At 35.6% G+C, this 16,120-nt stretch overlaps 1 protein-coding gene across 1 annotated transcript in view; it reads left to right on the forward strand.

Moving 5' to 3' along the window:
* Nucleotides 1-16,120, forward strand: part of LOC145672652 (32 kDa beta-galactoside-binding lectin-like) — a 380,765-nt gene that overhangs the window by 146,993 nt on the left and 217,652 nt on the right. The window contains exon 5 of the mRNA XM_081741814.1: nt 10,656-10,744. Within this exon, the coding sequence (XP_081597940.1) occupies nt 10,656-10,744 (89 nt within the window). The remainder of the gene's footprint in view (nt 1-10,655; nt 10,745-16,120) is intronic.

Below are 16,120 nucleotides of genomic sequence, written 5' to 3' on the forward strand. Positions count from 1 at the left end.
ACCCGTGATACTTCTTCTGAAACAGCGTCTTTTATACCGTCATCCTTATCATCTGTTGGAACATTTACATTTTGGTCAGGCGATATTTTGGGCGGCGAGGTTTTGGCCAGGCGGGGTTTTCTCCCGGCGAGATTTTGTCCCGCGAGGTTTTGGGCGGCGAGGTTTTGGCCAGGCGAGGTTTTGGTCCGCGAGGTTGTCGCCGCGAGGTTTTGTACCCAAACCCCTAAAAATATAGGAACTAGTCCTAAATTTTAGGACTTCTGCAGTTTAGGACTTCTGCCGTTTAGGACTTGTGCCGCGATATGATTTTTAGGACTTCTGGCGTTTAGGACTTCTGCCTTTTAGGACTTGTGTCTTTTTCATTCACTTGCTTTAGTTCTGAAATTCGCCACCACCACACGAAATTGGGACGATGCAGCAACTAGTTGGCAATAATGTTACGAACGTAGCTAATTCCAACAGTAATAGCTATATTTGTACTACTAATTATTATTATCACTATCTGTTCTGCACTTATGCACGAGTTACATAATACAATCTATTTCATTCTAAGAATTAATTACATAATTAGTTAAGAAATTAGTTTCTTTCGAATGGACATACGAGAATCCCAAGACAAATTCCTAAAAGAAAAATAAATAAATAAAAAATAAAAAATGTTTAAAAAGCATATTTTACCAGACTTCTGAAACCAAGCAAACATTCAGAATTGCAATATATACTATGCGGAGCGTATTTTATTAAGAGTAGGACAAAAATCTACCAAAGTTGACTTAATTAGGACAAAAGCTCACTAGACATTTCACGAGTGAACATTAAATACCAACTGTATACATAAAGAACGCAGTAAATTTAAAATTGAACAAAGAATATTTATTATGCAATACAGTGGGTGACATTCATAAGTCCTAACCGGCACAAGTCCTAAAAATATAGGCACTAGACCTAAATTTTAGGTCCTGTGCCATTTTTGCAGAAATGACTACGTAGTCATTTAGGGGTGTGGCCTGCAAATTCGACACTAAGATCGATAATTTTTAATATATATCCGCACTTCCTTCCTCCAAGTTGCACCTTCAAAGTGAAATGATAAAACCATTTCAGGCCCGAACCTCATCTATGTTGAAAGTTTTTGTCGAGATCAGTCTGGTGGTTTAAGTGTTGTTAAGTTACAAATATAGTTACTTTCATTTTTATATATATATATAGTTACATTTTTTCATTTCTAGTCTAGTTAGTTACATTCTAGTATACTTTCATTTATATATATATTTATAAAAAACTCAGCTATTGCTTCTGGACTATTTCAATGGTTCGTTCTTTAATACATCCCTTCCTCAACAATGGTTGCGGAATTGATTAAACGTAATGTTCTTGTATTAAATAAATTTATTTTAAATATATCTTTCTCATTAATTTCATTTAAGTTGCTTTTCAAAGATCTTCTAAAATTTCAGTGACGCACTATGGGCTATAAGCCATTAACTTCTATGGCCACCCTGCTACAAACTACAGACTTAAATATTCGATAAAGCATTTCAGTAGTAAGTAGTTGCACAATACCAATATGAACGTATTTAATTCCAACGGTAACAACTATGTTAGGAACACTAAAATTATTATTAATAATGATAACGAGTAAGAGTACTTAATTACGGGTATGACAAATATTTGCTACAGAAAGACTTCTGTACAAGAAATATGTATGTAAAAATAATTTACTTCAAAACAACACAAGGAAAACAAAATTTATGACGTACATAACTAATACACAATATTATGTTACTAATATAAGGTCAATGGTGTGGAAATAGAGAAAAACAGACATTATGAAAGATCTGGGAATCACATTTGGTAGGAAGTTAAAATTTTGTCAACATAGAAATATATCATGGAAAGAGCAAGAAAGGACAATAGGCTTCATTTTTTTTATTTATTTATTATTTCAGAACGATAGAATATGTATTTATACAAATAACTTGTAAGAACTAAGGTTCTGTAATTTGTAACAGTATATCTAAAACTTTGACTAACAGATTGACAGTATTCTTCTTACGGACGCGATGGTAGCGCCACAAGAGATTTTTAGGACTGCTGCCTTTTAGGACTTCTGCAGTTTAGGACTTGTGCCGTTTAGGACTTGTGCCGCGAAATGATTTTTTAGGACTTCTGCCGTTTAGGACTTCTGCCCCGTCCCCTATATATATATATATATATATATATATATATATATATATATATATATATATAACTCGAAAAAGATCAGACAAAATGCATACTTTACTGTGAAATGCAAATTGAGAGACAAAGCTTTTATGTAATGTTTTAACCAAACTTTTAATTTGAGTTACGCATGTAGATGCCATGACACATATTATAATGCATGATGCCAAGTAAATAGTATTTGTGACAAGAGCTTAAGAAACAAATACGTTTCTGAAAAACTAGCTAATAGTTGTAGCGAGCTACAATTTTTATCATGTAGTTGTGGAGCAATTACTTTCGAAATGTAACTTTCCGATCACTGCTCATACTAAAATAATGTTGGCAAATGGTGAATATACTATATACTTGCCTTCTACGTGTGCCTCTCGGGTCTACTCTAGGCGATCTTGCTTTCCTCGATTTTAACAAGCGATAGAAGGAAATTTACCACCTTTCTCAGTTGGTTTTCCGTATGCTCAGAAAACAGTTAAAGTTAAGGATATGATTTAGAATATTCGGGTCATAACCAAAAGAGGTGCATTAAAAACCATGGCCCAACTCAACTGAACCGATGAAAACTACTAAACACTGCTTAAATCGATTAATTCTTTACGATAGCTATGCAAAAACTTTATCGACTTGGAAATAGTGGTGTCAATCGGTTTGGCTCGAGCCCTGAACCACCGGCGTAGCTTGAACTCCGACTCGGTTCAACTGAGCCAACAGCTCGGGTCGGGATGATTGGAATGAGCCATTGACTCGGTTCGGCTCGGCTCAGATGAGCCATTGGCTGGAACAAGGTCGGTTGAGATGAGCTACTTGCTCGGTTCGGCTCAGTTCAGGTAAGCCATTGGCTCGAGCCGGCACGGTTGGATGAGATGTTGTCTTGGCTCACTTCTCAGTTTGGCTGGGTGGCGACTGAGCCGGGAGCCGAGCTGCTCTAGCCGTTGACAACACTACTGCTTGGAACCTGAAAAATGCCGATTTGAAAGCCGTAGAGAAAACACATCATCTCCACTCGCAGAATGCTCATGAGAGATTGTTCGTGGTAAGATTATGACCAATGCTTCATGAAACTGAGGACATTCTTGTGGGATATAATCTAGCAATTGTGATACTACTGAGAGCTATTAAGACGTTTAAGTAGAAAATGTGAGATCGTCGTGAAAACCTATCTAAAATGGTTCTGATACACCAAGATAACAACATACAGTCCATAGGTGTAACCAGCGCCATAACTTAGGTTTTTCGGGGCGTGGCGCGGGGAGGGGAGCAGCATTAAGACACGTATTAGGGTCCCACAGAAAAGTTGTTTTGCTAATTCTTGGGCCCCCTCTTTCCTTCTTTCTCTTACTCTTTATGGACACCCGGAGCCTGTGGGCCCTCCCGCACGGCAAGGTCTGCGGTTCCATTACTTGTGCCCCTGAGCCCGTTTCGTACATGACAAGGGGACAATATTGACAAATCTCAAAGTCATACTAATACATATTCCTAGGGCACCTAATAGTAGACATTTATTTACTGAAATGGGCCACAGACTCATTTTTGTTTTATTTACCATTTGCTTGCCGTTTTGTTTATATAATGTAATGAATCTGTTTGATGCTTCATTTATAATTTCATCTTCTATCGTATATGGAGTAAAAATTTTTTGTCATAACATGGGCCTCCATCGAACGGCGAGGAGCTTCTCTGGAAGTGGCAGTTGCCTGATGCCCCCCACAAGTTACGACCCTGAATGTAACAACAAACTGTGAGGAAATAAAATATCTCACCAAATTTAGTACAATAATTTCTTTCTATTTCCTATTTATAATAATAATAGGCCTAATAATAATAATAATAATAATAATAATAATAATAATAAATTTGATTTTGAGTTTGGCGCCCCTTTCAGCAGCGAGGCTATATGAGAAGTGAACCTACAGCTTAACATAAGCCCCGAACCACATGAGCTCCCGCTGGGAATCGATATGGGTCTCCCGCGCTAAAGAACCGTATAATAATAATAATAATAATAATAATAATAATAATAATAATAATAATAATAATAATAATAATAATAATAATAATAATAATAATATGAACTGCGCTCTCTTAGTGATGAAGAAGGTATTAAGGATGATAGTGATCTTCTGGAAACTAGAGCTGCGGGTTTATCTTGAGGTTTACGAAAATCTTACCGATCGGCGCAGGAAGTAATTTACACTAAGAATGAATCACAATGGGACATACAGAAAAGGTTTTGCACCTGGACACCTTATTTTTTGATAAATTAGAAAGTTGTACATCACCTCCATGTTATACATATACTATAAAAGTGTTCGGCAAAAATAAATGACAAATTACAAAAAAGAAGAAAGTAAGAGCATCGAGTGGGACGCGAACAAGGTTCAAAAGTACTAGATTCACACAGAAAGCAAGAACTTAGCTCGCATGGCTATCGAAACAACTATGAAGATCCATTCCTATTTCATGAATAGAGAACGAATTTCTTAACAACTCCCCCCCCCCCTGCCTTTTTTAACGAGTATTGTCGTCGAAAAGCGTGTGTGCTTTACTTACAACGAAGTTTTCTGCATTTACCAAGTACTATGATGTTCTAAATGTATCGTTATAGTAAGTTAAAAAGTCGAGCATGCAATTGTATTTTGGGGAAGTGTACAAAGATTTTTTTTTTTTTAATTTTCCGGAAAAGGACCCCAGACACCGTACTTTCATGCAGGACGTTCCATACTCTCAGTCCCGCAGATAGTCTGTCTCCCCAAGGTTTATGTGCTGATGACGCCAATGAGTTTATGGATAAGTAATTAAGAGTAAGAGAGAATTGAAAATGTTGACTAAAACAAGTACCTTTTGTTGATAGAAATTAGCATTTGCATCATTCATTTGTGTCATAATCTTCGATGGAACGGAATGAAACTAGATAAGACAAGTTTCATTCTTAAGGAATGTCATATGGAACGTTTTGGAAGATGGTTGTTTCCTGTTTAGTATTTTTTAAATACTAAATACAAGAGTTGTTGTAGCATGCATTTTATAGTAACAAAATTTGACAGCACTGATTTTACGTTTATTGAGTACTGATGATTCTCACCCATAGAGAAGTTTATTGGCTTCGATGAAGTAAGTGTATGAGAAGTCCCATATATGCTTCCAAATTCTATGAAAATTTATTTTATTATTATTATTATTATTATTATTATTATTATTATTATTATTATTATTATTATTATTATTATTATTATTATTATTATTATTATTATTATTGAGAAATTAATGTCAAACAATCCCACAAAATGGGATTTTTCCCACAGGTTGGCATCACTGCATACTTTTACCTGAATATCAATTCACAGTTCCCGTCGTTCTTAGCGTGCAGCAATACAATATTGCCAGTTCATAGTCGAAGATTACATTTTATGTTAACATACAACCATTTCTTTCAAACGTCTTTTTTTTCCTGCACAATAAAATCAGCCTCATAATATAGGTGTAGGAGTTTTTCTAATCTACAAATCAAACAAAAGCTTACAATAATACATCAGTTGTGCCATGTTGCAAACTAAGGACGCTACAGTGTCACAAACATCGAGAAACAATCAAACTTTGGAGGCTTCTGCAACAGGAACAGTGCGAGGCGGATGGTCCAATCCATTACCAAAGTGCCTTAGTGTTGAATCTACGGTTGTTATATAAGACATATCTCGAACGAGAGAAATAAATTTGTAAGGGATTGAAAATTGGACTTTCTTCAGAGAACTTTATTTCGAGAAAGTGCTCAGATAAGTATCATTTAATTACCGTATGTAGATGATTTTGAATAAACATAAAGATCATAATGCCATTTACACCAATCCGATACCTTAAACAGTTTTTTTTTTTTTTTTTTTTTTTTTAGATGTAAAATAAATTCTTGATTAGCAAAGTAGTTATCTCAATACTGAATCCACGACTGGGAAAATTTCGGGAAGACTTCTCTTGGAACGCGTTCAGCTGTTCTGTCGTGGCCAACCCAATATTAGAAATGGTGTCAAAATGTTTTCCTGTAAGCACTGTTCTAACTTTTAGGAGGAGCCAGAAATCACATGGTGCTATATCTGGAGAGCACAGCGAATGTTGACAGACAGAAATCATTTCCGGCCAAAAACTCGCGAATCAAAAGCAAAGTGTGGCACGGCGCGTTTTCACAGTGAAGATGGCCATTTCCACATTTAATTGGGGGTTAAAATGCTTTTCACGGACGCATACGAGATCTTTAATTCTTTGAAAAGCTCTCGAATAGTCACTGGTCTGCTTGAACAAATCATTTGTACTGCTTCTTGCACGTTTTCATCTGTTTTGATGTCGAAGGACATCTGTTTAAATTTGATACTGTCTGTAACAAAAGTTTAGGCTACCGAGCTTACTAGTCGAGATGGATACAATACTGATAGATGGCACTGCGCAACTACATTCACCGTATTTTTAATCACACCTTGTACATTAGGCATAGGCTCAGCATAAACGACACTCTTTTGATAATCCCACAAATAAAACATCAAGGAGATTTAAATCCGGTGACCGGGAGGCCATGCAATTTCCCAGATGTAAGTGTTGAGGAAGTTGTTTATACCATTTCGCCCAAAAGCAGTCTCGTTAGTGAAGAGGATAAATGATAGAAATTTATGGTTGTAATTTGGAGAAACCAGCGACAGCACGCCTCCCATAGGGGAAAATAGGCAGCCTGGAAACCACGCACACGTTGCGTTGCAGGTAATAGAGATAAAATATATTCTAGTGTAGAATTAGCAAGAGGGTACTTCAATCAATGGCATGCGAACTGGCTAGCTGCATGGAGCTCACACAGGAGTTTTCCGTAACACATCAGCATCCACCTCAGGTGTCCGAACTGTACGCGTCCATCCTAGGTTTGCATAGATAGGTGCTAGGTTCTCCGTCTAATGTAGACGACGATACACTGCAGTGAATATTCGTTGATTGGGTTGCTGTAGTCGCGGATATGTTGCTTGGTAAGTCTGCCAGCCTTCAGAGCATTTCTATTCGTTTTTCCATATCTAAATAGCACGTCGGCTTGTTCCTCATACGAGCAACGGACTATTCTTGTAACATTGACACCAAACTTGCACTACGGAGCTTCATTACACACTTTACCTACTTTAAACTGCTCCCTCGCAGATCTCCTACACCACCGTTTGGTTTTGTCGTTCCACAACATTGTACTACTGCCGGACAAGAAAGTTATTGGCTTTCGTTCAGAAAATATTGTCTTCAAGAAATTAATGATGGTCTAAAAATGCTAAAAAACAAAAAGGCACCAAGACACAGTAACGATAAAACAGAAGTGTTCCTAAATAAGACGAATGTTTGGACTCCCTATTTCACTCGGCTCCACAATAAGTGCATACATGAAGAAACCTTTACAAATGCACGGAAAGTAGAGGAACCAATAATAACACTAAAAGGTTTAGAGAAGAACAAAACAAAACTGAAATCATACAGCTCAATATGCTTGTTAAATACCCTCTGAATATCGTTGAAAAAATAGAGCTCAACAAAATCCACAAATATAGACTAAACATCAGATTCCAAGTATAATTTGGATTCAGGAAAGAGTAGCCAAAATATGTACTTTGGAGATTCTCTGACACAACAGCAGAGAATAAGTATGTTGCAGATATCTCTGGCGCATGCGACAACGAGTGGCTGCCTTTAATGTTTAAGTGCCTTCAGTTCTCTTCCTATTCAATGAAAATTGAGTTGAGCACTGGGACAGTTTTTAGTAGTTATTTTATTGATATTAGTATGAAACATCTTTATTTTTCTATTTTTGCAATAGACTTTCAGTATTGTGTATAATTCTGCTAGTATTTTTAGATCTCTTACCTAAAATTGCCAATAGAATTATAAAACATACTTAAAGATATCCCACACTAACGCTGATAAAAATAACTATGGAAAGCTGTCCAAGTTCTCAGCTAAATTCTGTGATACGTAATTTCTGAATTTTGTCTGGATCAACTAAACACTTTACCAGAAACAACAGAAGTGTTAGGGTATGCAGACGATATATTTATCATCTGGAGCACCAACAAGAGAAAAGAATTAGAAGAAAAAGGAAGAATCATCATTGAACAGCTCAACACATCGTTTGAGAACAATAAACTACAAATCTCAACCGAGAAAACAAATTACATGTCATTTCACAGAAGTTTGAATACAAAAGAAATCTCAGTTTAACGATCAATGATTATCCCTGTTAGGCTAGGGGAAAAGAATGTTTAAAGCAAGTGAATGATTTAAGATTTGGTGGTAGCACACAGTTGTACAGCACAATTACCAATACAACAGACCAGTTTTCTGTTTCTTATTAACCTTTGCGAAGTTACACTGGCAAATATTTCCTGTTTTCCTTGAGGTGTGGTCGATATTACCCCGGATGAATGTAAACAAGTAAACATAGTTTCATAAATCTGCCATCCTTCCTTGATCATTTGCCACAAACCGCATGAAAATCGTTCAGTTAGAAATTCTAGACCAAAATAAATCCGTGAGTTTTTTTAAATCACCGTGTATCTGTACAACTAATAAAGCACAAACGATGGAGTTTTGTGTACAAACGAGCACAAACGATGCACTAACCAATGACACTACTTTGATCGTTTGTTTTGTGCACAAATGAGCACCAATGATACACTAACCTACGACACTAATCCCATCTTCGACGCTCCAAGTCGGGGACCAAGTTCACGCACCTGAACTCATGAATGTTAATATTTTGTTTCGCGTTATATATTTAATAATGCTGTTGGTTTCCCTGCACAATGGTAATATTCAAGCTATTTCGAGCAGAAACGTTGAAGAATACATCGGCATATTGAAAACATTACTTTCAGAAAGTAAGTTGGCCGGGGCACTGAAAAGTTTATTAATGCCATTTAATTTATTCCGACAGCAATGAAACTCGAGAAACTCGAGAGACGTCAAGTTGGCCTGGATTTCTGAAATGTGGATAGCGTTAGTTTCATTGCACAAACATTAAAACATCAGTTGCTGGCAGTCGGCCAACAGATAGTAAGCGGTCGTCGGTTTTGATTTTTTTTTTTTTTTTTTTTTTTTGTAAAATGGTAGGAAAATTAAGGAGCGATATTGCAACATGCTGAACAGGTCATGGGATTGTAATTGTCTCATGTGTGTTAGCTCTCTCTTTTCCAGGTTATTAAAGAATACGTAAGCTTGTTTTTTACTTTATCTTTCAATTCGAAACTTCGCACAGCACATTTCACAACATTTCTCATATAACATATCCTTAATCTATTCACAATTTCAAAACTAATGCAGGTTTTGGAAAAATAATCTTACACCATTGGGGTTCTCTTCGAACGAGTATCTTGTTTAATATGTTACATGACCATGTTGTCATTTAAAACAAACAAGTTGATTCCAAGATGGTCGTCACCAAGATGGCGGAGGACAACTTTAAACACGTCATAATGTCTCCCCCTTGCACCACCATTGATCGCAATTAACTTCGGATCAACTGCGTTTACAGTTTTTTAAATATTTAGCCGGATCCAGATTTTGTATTTCACTTAAAAAATGCTGTCTTTCAATTACTTCGGACATTTTGACATATTCCAATATGGTGAACGAAGAAGTTGTAAGATTTCTGTATGCCATTTAAATAATCTTTATCAACATCTGTGTCAAATTTTAACTTGTTAATGTTTACTTGGTAAGTTCAATAAAATTGTAAATCAGTTTGACGGTAGGTTTCGGAATTTTAGAATTTGGAGCTAAATATTTGCAAAAAATTGCATTTTATGAACAATTTTTTCTCTTTAAAAATATTGTGTTATCTATGCTCTATAAAACGACACTAAGTTTACCTTTTTATGTTAAACCATACTGAAGAAAGTTCTATTTTTATCTGTGTATTGTTCATTTGACACTTCTATTCGCCATTTTCTAATATGGCGGCGAAGGCCACCTGGAATTTGAGGGGACCTCATCATTCCAAACATCTGTACCAATTTTCAGCTTGTTACTAATTTGTTCCTTTCTTGATTAAAATTTGAGCTTCGTTTACTGCACTAAGTAACCGTTCCTCAACTGTGTAACTGCAACTACTGACATCAGCCATGATTTCACAACTGAAATGCACAACGTGGTAATGAATGGAGAATACTAGATCGTGCTTGAGAGCAGCGATACCAAACGGTGCTGTCTGTAACCATGAAAGCTGTTACCAATACTAGAACTAAAATTACACAGATAATGTTCTTTGTGGTACTTAAACCTAGGAGTACAGGGACTTCTCGTACACCCTAAAGAAACAGTAATAAATTTTGTAGCAGTTAGTATTAGTCTTTGATTTATTTCCGTCGCAGATACTATTCTATTGGTTTGCATTTCTGGAAGTAAATTCGAAATTTTTCATTACTTTTCAGGCCCTACCATTCACGTTCCACATTCCAGGGGGATTGTTTCCAGGAAGGCAGGTGAATGTACGTGGGCGTATACCACCAGATGGAAAAAGGTATGATTTCTCCATTTGCAATTTAAAATTTTATGGTTGAGGGCCAAAGGGGCGTAACTGCTTGTTTACTACTTTGGAGAAAATCGATTTTAAAAATCTGGTGGTTTGTATTTTCACAATATTTTCTAATTTGCTGTCCCCTGAAAACAACATTTAAATACAATTAAAGTTTCATTCTGTCACAACAAAATTCAAGCCATGATACATGTCCTGATAGCTCAGAAATTAGAATTTCAAAATTCAGCAGTTACGCCCGTTTGGCTCTCAACAATCGAACTGCATTATGTTCAAGTCATTTTCATGCAGTTAAACGAAAGGTATTATTTTAACAAGAGAATCATTTAACTTTAATTTCAGTTAGTTATTATATACAATATGATTTTATACTTCTACGTTTAGTAACGCTTATCCACCAAATGAGGTAAGTGAAAGAGTGTTATCTGTAACTCATTATGAAGATTTAACATCCTTACCTAATATAAGATGTTTCTGACATTTTTTATTTAATTGTAAATTCGATTTTTAATAAAATAAACTGTTTTTAAATGATGCTACGTTTAAATTTCTAATGCGGCAACAATTGATCAGAATATCAATATTTTTAAAGGGAGATTTTTATTAGGGTGCACTTTCGTTCATTCCTTCGGTCTCACAGTAACACCTGTCGGATATTTTTATTACAGTCTAATTCGATATTAAAATTAGCAGCAGAAATAAGAATTAATATGGATCTTCGTCCCCTCTGATTTCGTTCAGACTTCTTTTTTGTACAATTATTTCTTCATAATTGCCGTCGTTGTTCTACCGCATACATGTCTTATTTTGACCTGTTCCCTACTATCTTCGCAGAAAAACATTCTATCTTCAGATAGGAGTTTATTAAAAAGTTTTTACTGAAAACGAAGAGCAAAATGCTGAACAAAGTGTATCTCAAATGATCACATGCCACGTATATCACTGTATAATTTCAATATGGCGTTTTCACAAATTACTCAAAGGTTATCAGATGACAAATTACCAATTATAAGCAATCTTATTGTCAAAACAACTAAGTTCAGTGAGTTAAAGATTGATGTTGATTTCACCGTTAACTTAATTATTTTCGATATATGTAATTGTGGGTGTGTGATATTCTGAAAGCTGAGTTGAGGTAGGAATTCGTTTCAATTTCACCGTAATTATGCGTTCTGAATCGGTGCAGCATAACTATATACAGTGGAGCCGAAGAATTTTATTTCTATTTTTTTTTCCACAGCTTTTTCTCGAGACTACTTCATGTTGTAAATTACGCCGATTATTTCGTGTTTATTTCTTTAATTCTACGTACTGTTACAATTGTCAGCAATGTAGTAATAACATTACCAGGTGCAACTTCGCTTCTGTTTGTGGTAAATGTAAAATCAATTATTTGTCAGTTACTCAGAATGCATTGGACTCTTTTCACTTGTCATTGATCTAGTCAATTCCTTGGTTATCCTTCAAACCTTGACAACAACGAAGATTTTAAGATGTCGTTATCACATCTGTATATGAGGCTGTTCCTAGGTACGAAGCAATTATTCAAAACAGCGGAGTGCTTCCCCGTGATCTGTGTTAGTTGACTGTCCATAACTCTCAATATGCACCCTATGTTTTCAACCGTTGAGATTCCTACAAAGTCATAAAGCAGTAAGTCAAAAAATTTCATTCCCTAGCAAAGTGTGTACCTGAACGTTGCCCTTCTATGTGTAGTACTTACATTGGGTGTAAACGTGTATCATCATCATCATAGGTATTCTGCCTTTATTGGCAGGTCACTTGCCGCAGCTGAGAAGCTTCCATGCTCCACGGTCCTCCGCTAACCTTTTCGTCTTCGCGTATGATCTTTCTGTTTTAATATCATCCATTAATTGTAGTCTCCTTCGCCCCCTCCCTCTCTTTCCCGCCACACCCTCTAGGATGTCCCTCATGATACAATCTCTTCTTAGGCAATGTCCCAACCAGTTTCTCTTCCTCTTCCTAATAATATCTAGAAGTGTTCTTTTCTCACCCACCATTTCTAACACTCTCTCATTCGTTTTCCGCTCGACCCAACTAATTCTTTCCATTCTTCTCCACACCCACATTTCGAAGGCTTCCAGTCGATTTTCGTCACCTTTACGTAATGTCCACGTTTCCGCCCCATACAGTACAACACTCCACACGAAGCATTTTATGAGTCTTTTTCTCAACTCTTTGTTCAAGGTCCCACAAAACAGACTTTTCTTCCTCCTAAAGGCTTCTTTCGCCATTCCTATCCTTGCTTTTATTTCACGTTCGCATTTCATGTCATTACTAAGAATACTACCCAGGTATCGAAAACTATTCACTTGTTCTATTTTCTCCTCTCCTACTTTTATATTTGACACAGACCCCTTCGTTCCAATCACCATGGCTTTTGTCTTTCTAACATTTATTTTCATCCCACATTCTTCAAAGCACTTTCTCATTTTTTCTAACATTTTATTGATTTTCTTTCCAGATTCTGCAACAAGCGCCATATCGTCTGCAAATCTTATACATCTAATCATTCTACCTCCTACCGAAATGCCATCATCATCATGTAGGCTTTTTTTCACTATCTCTTCTAGATAGACATTAAATAGTGTTGGCGAGAGGCAGCATCCTTGTCGAACTCCCCTTCCAATTGCACTCTCTTCCGTCAGTTCTTCCCCTATCCTAACACTTACTTGTTGGTTCATGTATAAGTTTCTTATTAGTCTTCTCTCTTTCCATTCCAACCCTATCTTTGTTAGAAGTCCCAACAACAATTCCCAATTCACGCGGTCAAAAGCCTTTTCTAGATCAATAAATACAACATACACCTCTTTCCCTTTTTCTATAAATCTTTCACCGATCACCCTTAATAATCCAATAGCACTGTGTATACTGAGATCTTAATCTTTGCAATATCAATGATCAATATTTTTTTCAATTTCTAGTACCTTTTTAGTTCGTTTTTGTAAATTTTACAACATTCTGAATGGGGGGTTCTGGAAGTTCATAGCATTGACGAGTAATCGTAAAACATCTCTCTGTACGATTGATACGGGGAATGGCGGAAACTTCATAACGAGGAACTACATAGTTTATACGGTTTACCCAACATTGTTAGGGTCGTCAAGGCTAGGAGGCTTAGGTGGGCGGGTCATGTAGCTAGAATGGAAGAAAGTAGAAACGCTTTCAAAGTCTTGACTGGAAGACCCATAGGAAAACGACCATTAGGAAGACCTAGGCGCAGATGGGAGGATAATATTAAGATGGATCTCGCAGAGATAGAAATACAAAGTAGAAACTGGATGCAATTGGCTAAGGATAGAAGTCAGTGGAGAGCTTTTGTGAACGCGGCACTGAACCTGCGGGTTCCATAGGCCATAGAGTTAGTTAGTTAGTTAGTACGATTGATACTGCTTGTGATGCTGCTTCATCTATCTATCAATAAGACATTTGCAGACCCATTTTTAACTAAAAAAAAAAAAGTGCAATGAATTATTTAAAAGAGGGTTTTGGCAGTTGAAACCAAATAAAGGTAAACATATTAGGAGAGATTATTGGTTCGACGATAAGCTGAATTTTGCATTTCTTCCTCACACCACACAAAGTAGAAGAAGGAAGACCGTGATACCACCCAACAAAATACATCAATGTGTTTTTGAATAATGCTTCTCGGTTTCGTCAATTAAGGAGCTTGATGCAATAAGAGCGTAAGTCTGAAACATGCAGTTCGAGAAAAACGATGTTCAAAATTTAAGTAGTGATTTTTTTTACATAAAACAATGTAATATGCAGCATTTTAATCCGACATTGAATTAAAATGTTACCAGGAGGCTAAACGAGCATGGCAAAAGCCACCAAAGCGTTTGATGTAAAAAGGGCGTAAACTCGCTTACGCCCTTATTACATTAAACTCCTCAACTATTCGTCACTTACTATTCGTCCATCCGTCAAACGCATTTCTTCGAGATAATTAAACTGCATCTGAAATGTGTTCAAAAATTTGTTAATAACGATATACTTTCCAGCAAAACACCAAGAAGATATTTTATTCTGTACCTCAGAGTTATGAGGTCAGTTGTCATACTTGTAAAAGACACTGTGCCGTATTTAACATTTTTGCCGCTTCAGGCCATACAAAATTGCCATCCCTCAAGTTCAATAAAAAGTTGTGTAGAAAATTTAAAACAGTCAAGTGAGCAATTAATATTTAAGAGGAAGTGTGTCTACATAATGAACAAAATAATACATAAATAATAATGTATACGTAATATACCGTTTAATTCGGTTCTATTAAACTCTCTTCTCTGTTTCTTCGTTAAAGACAATTCATTGTTTTGCTTCTAAATATTTGATATAGTTTAGCTTCTTTCTGCAATATATTTATGAATTTTTTAGCTGCATTCTTACCTCTAAACAAAATAGGTTCAGTTTTAGTTCCATCACTTTTTAAAATGTAATAACAAATTCCTGAAGGTTTATGTTGTTGGTATTTTTTGTGTATGGTTTATTTTTGGGTAACATTCTTCACATCCAATAACCTTATGTAATAAGCATTCAAAATCAGCATACATTACATATGGTATTCTCATTTTATATTGATAGTTTTAAAATTTAACATATGTGTTTTCTTTTGGCATTATTATTTTTTCTGCTTCATTCAATGAACAATCTTCCTCGTGTTTATCAATGCACTTTGTGAGTAAAAGTATAACAAACATCGATCACATAAATATTTTCGAGTTCCCTTTTTTGTTATTTGAGAACTAACTAATCTGCTCAAGTCTTTAATCCAACAATAATGTGTTATAACTTTTTCTTCAAAAAGTTGTTTCATATATAATAAATTTCCATGTTTTTCTTTTTTGTTCTGTGTTTGACGTAATATATAGATTGAATAGTCTTTATCATACGCATAGACATTTAGAGAAATATTAAGTAATTTTCAACTTTTGGAATATCGCTTTGTTTAACAGGTAAATGAATATCTTTTAGTTCAGATTCTACGTTTGGCAATAGTTCATTATTTTTTGGTATTCGTTCAGGATGTGAATTTGTAGGATATAAGGCTCTGTATAATGAGTTTAAGAAGCATTTTTCATCTTCATTCTTTACATTAACTACTGCCTTTTTGTTTTGAATCTGTTTAGGTAATTCTATGTATGATGATTCTCTGTATGGTACATATTTAACTATTGCTAGTTCTAAAAAGTTAATGTTGATAAGAGCCCAGCCAGAACCTCTAGCTTGAAACTCATTCATTCTTGTTCTTAATGCTTGTTTCATACTAGTTAGTGCTTCTTTTAAATTGGTTGATTGGTATATTTATTGGTTTTCAATATTAGAATAAAACTGTTGAATTTC

This window comes from Thermobia domestica, chromosome 16 (assembly GCF_964235325.1).
Source record: "Thermobia domestica chromosome 16, izTheDome1.hap1.1, whole genome shotgun sequence".
Classification (NCBI taxonomy): Eukaryota; Metazoa; Arthropoda; class Insecta; order Zygentoma; family Lepismatidae; genus Thermobia; species Thermobia domestica.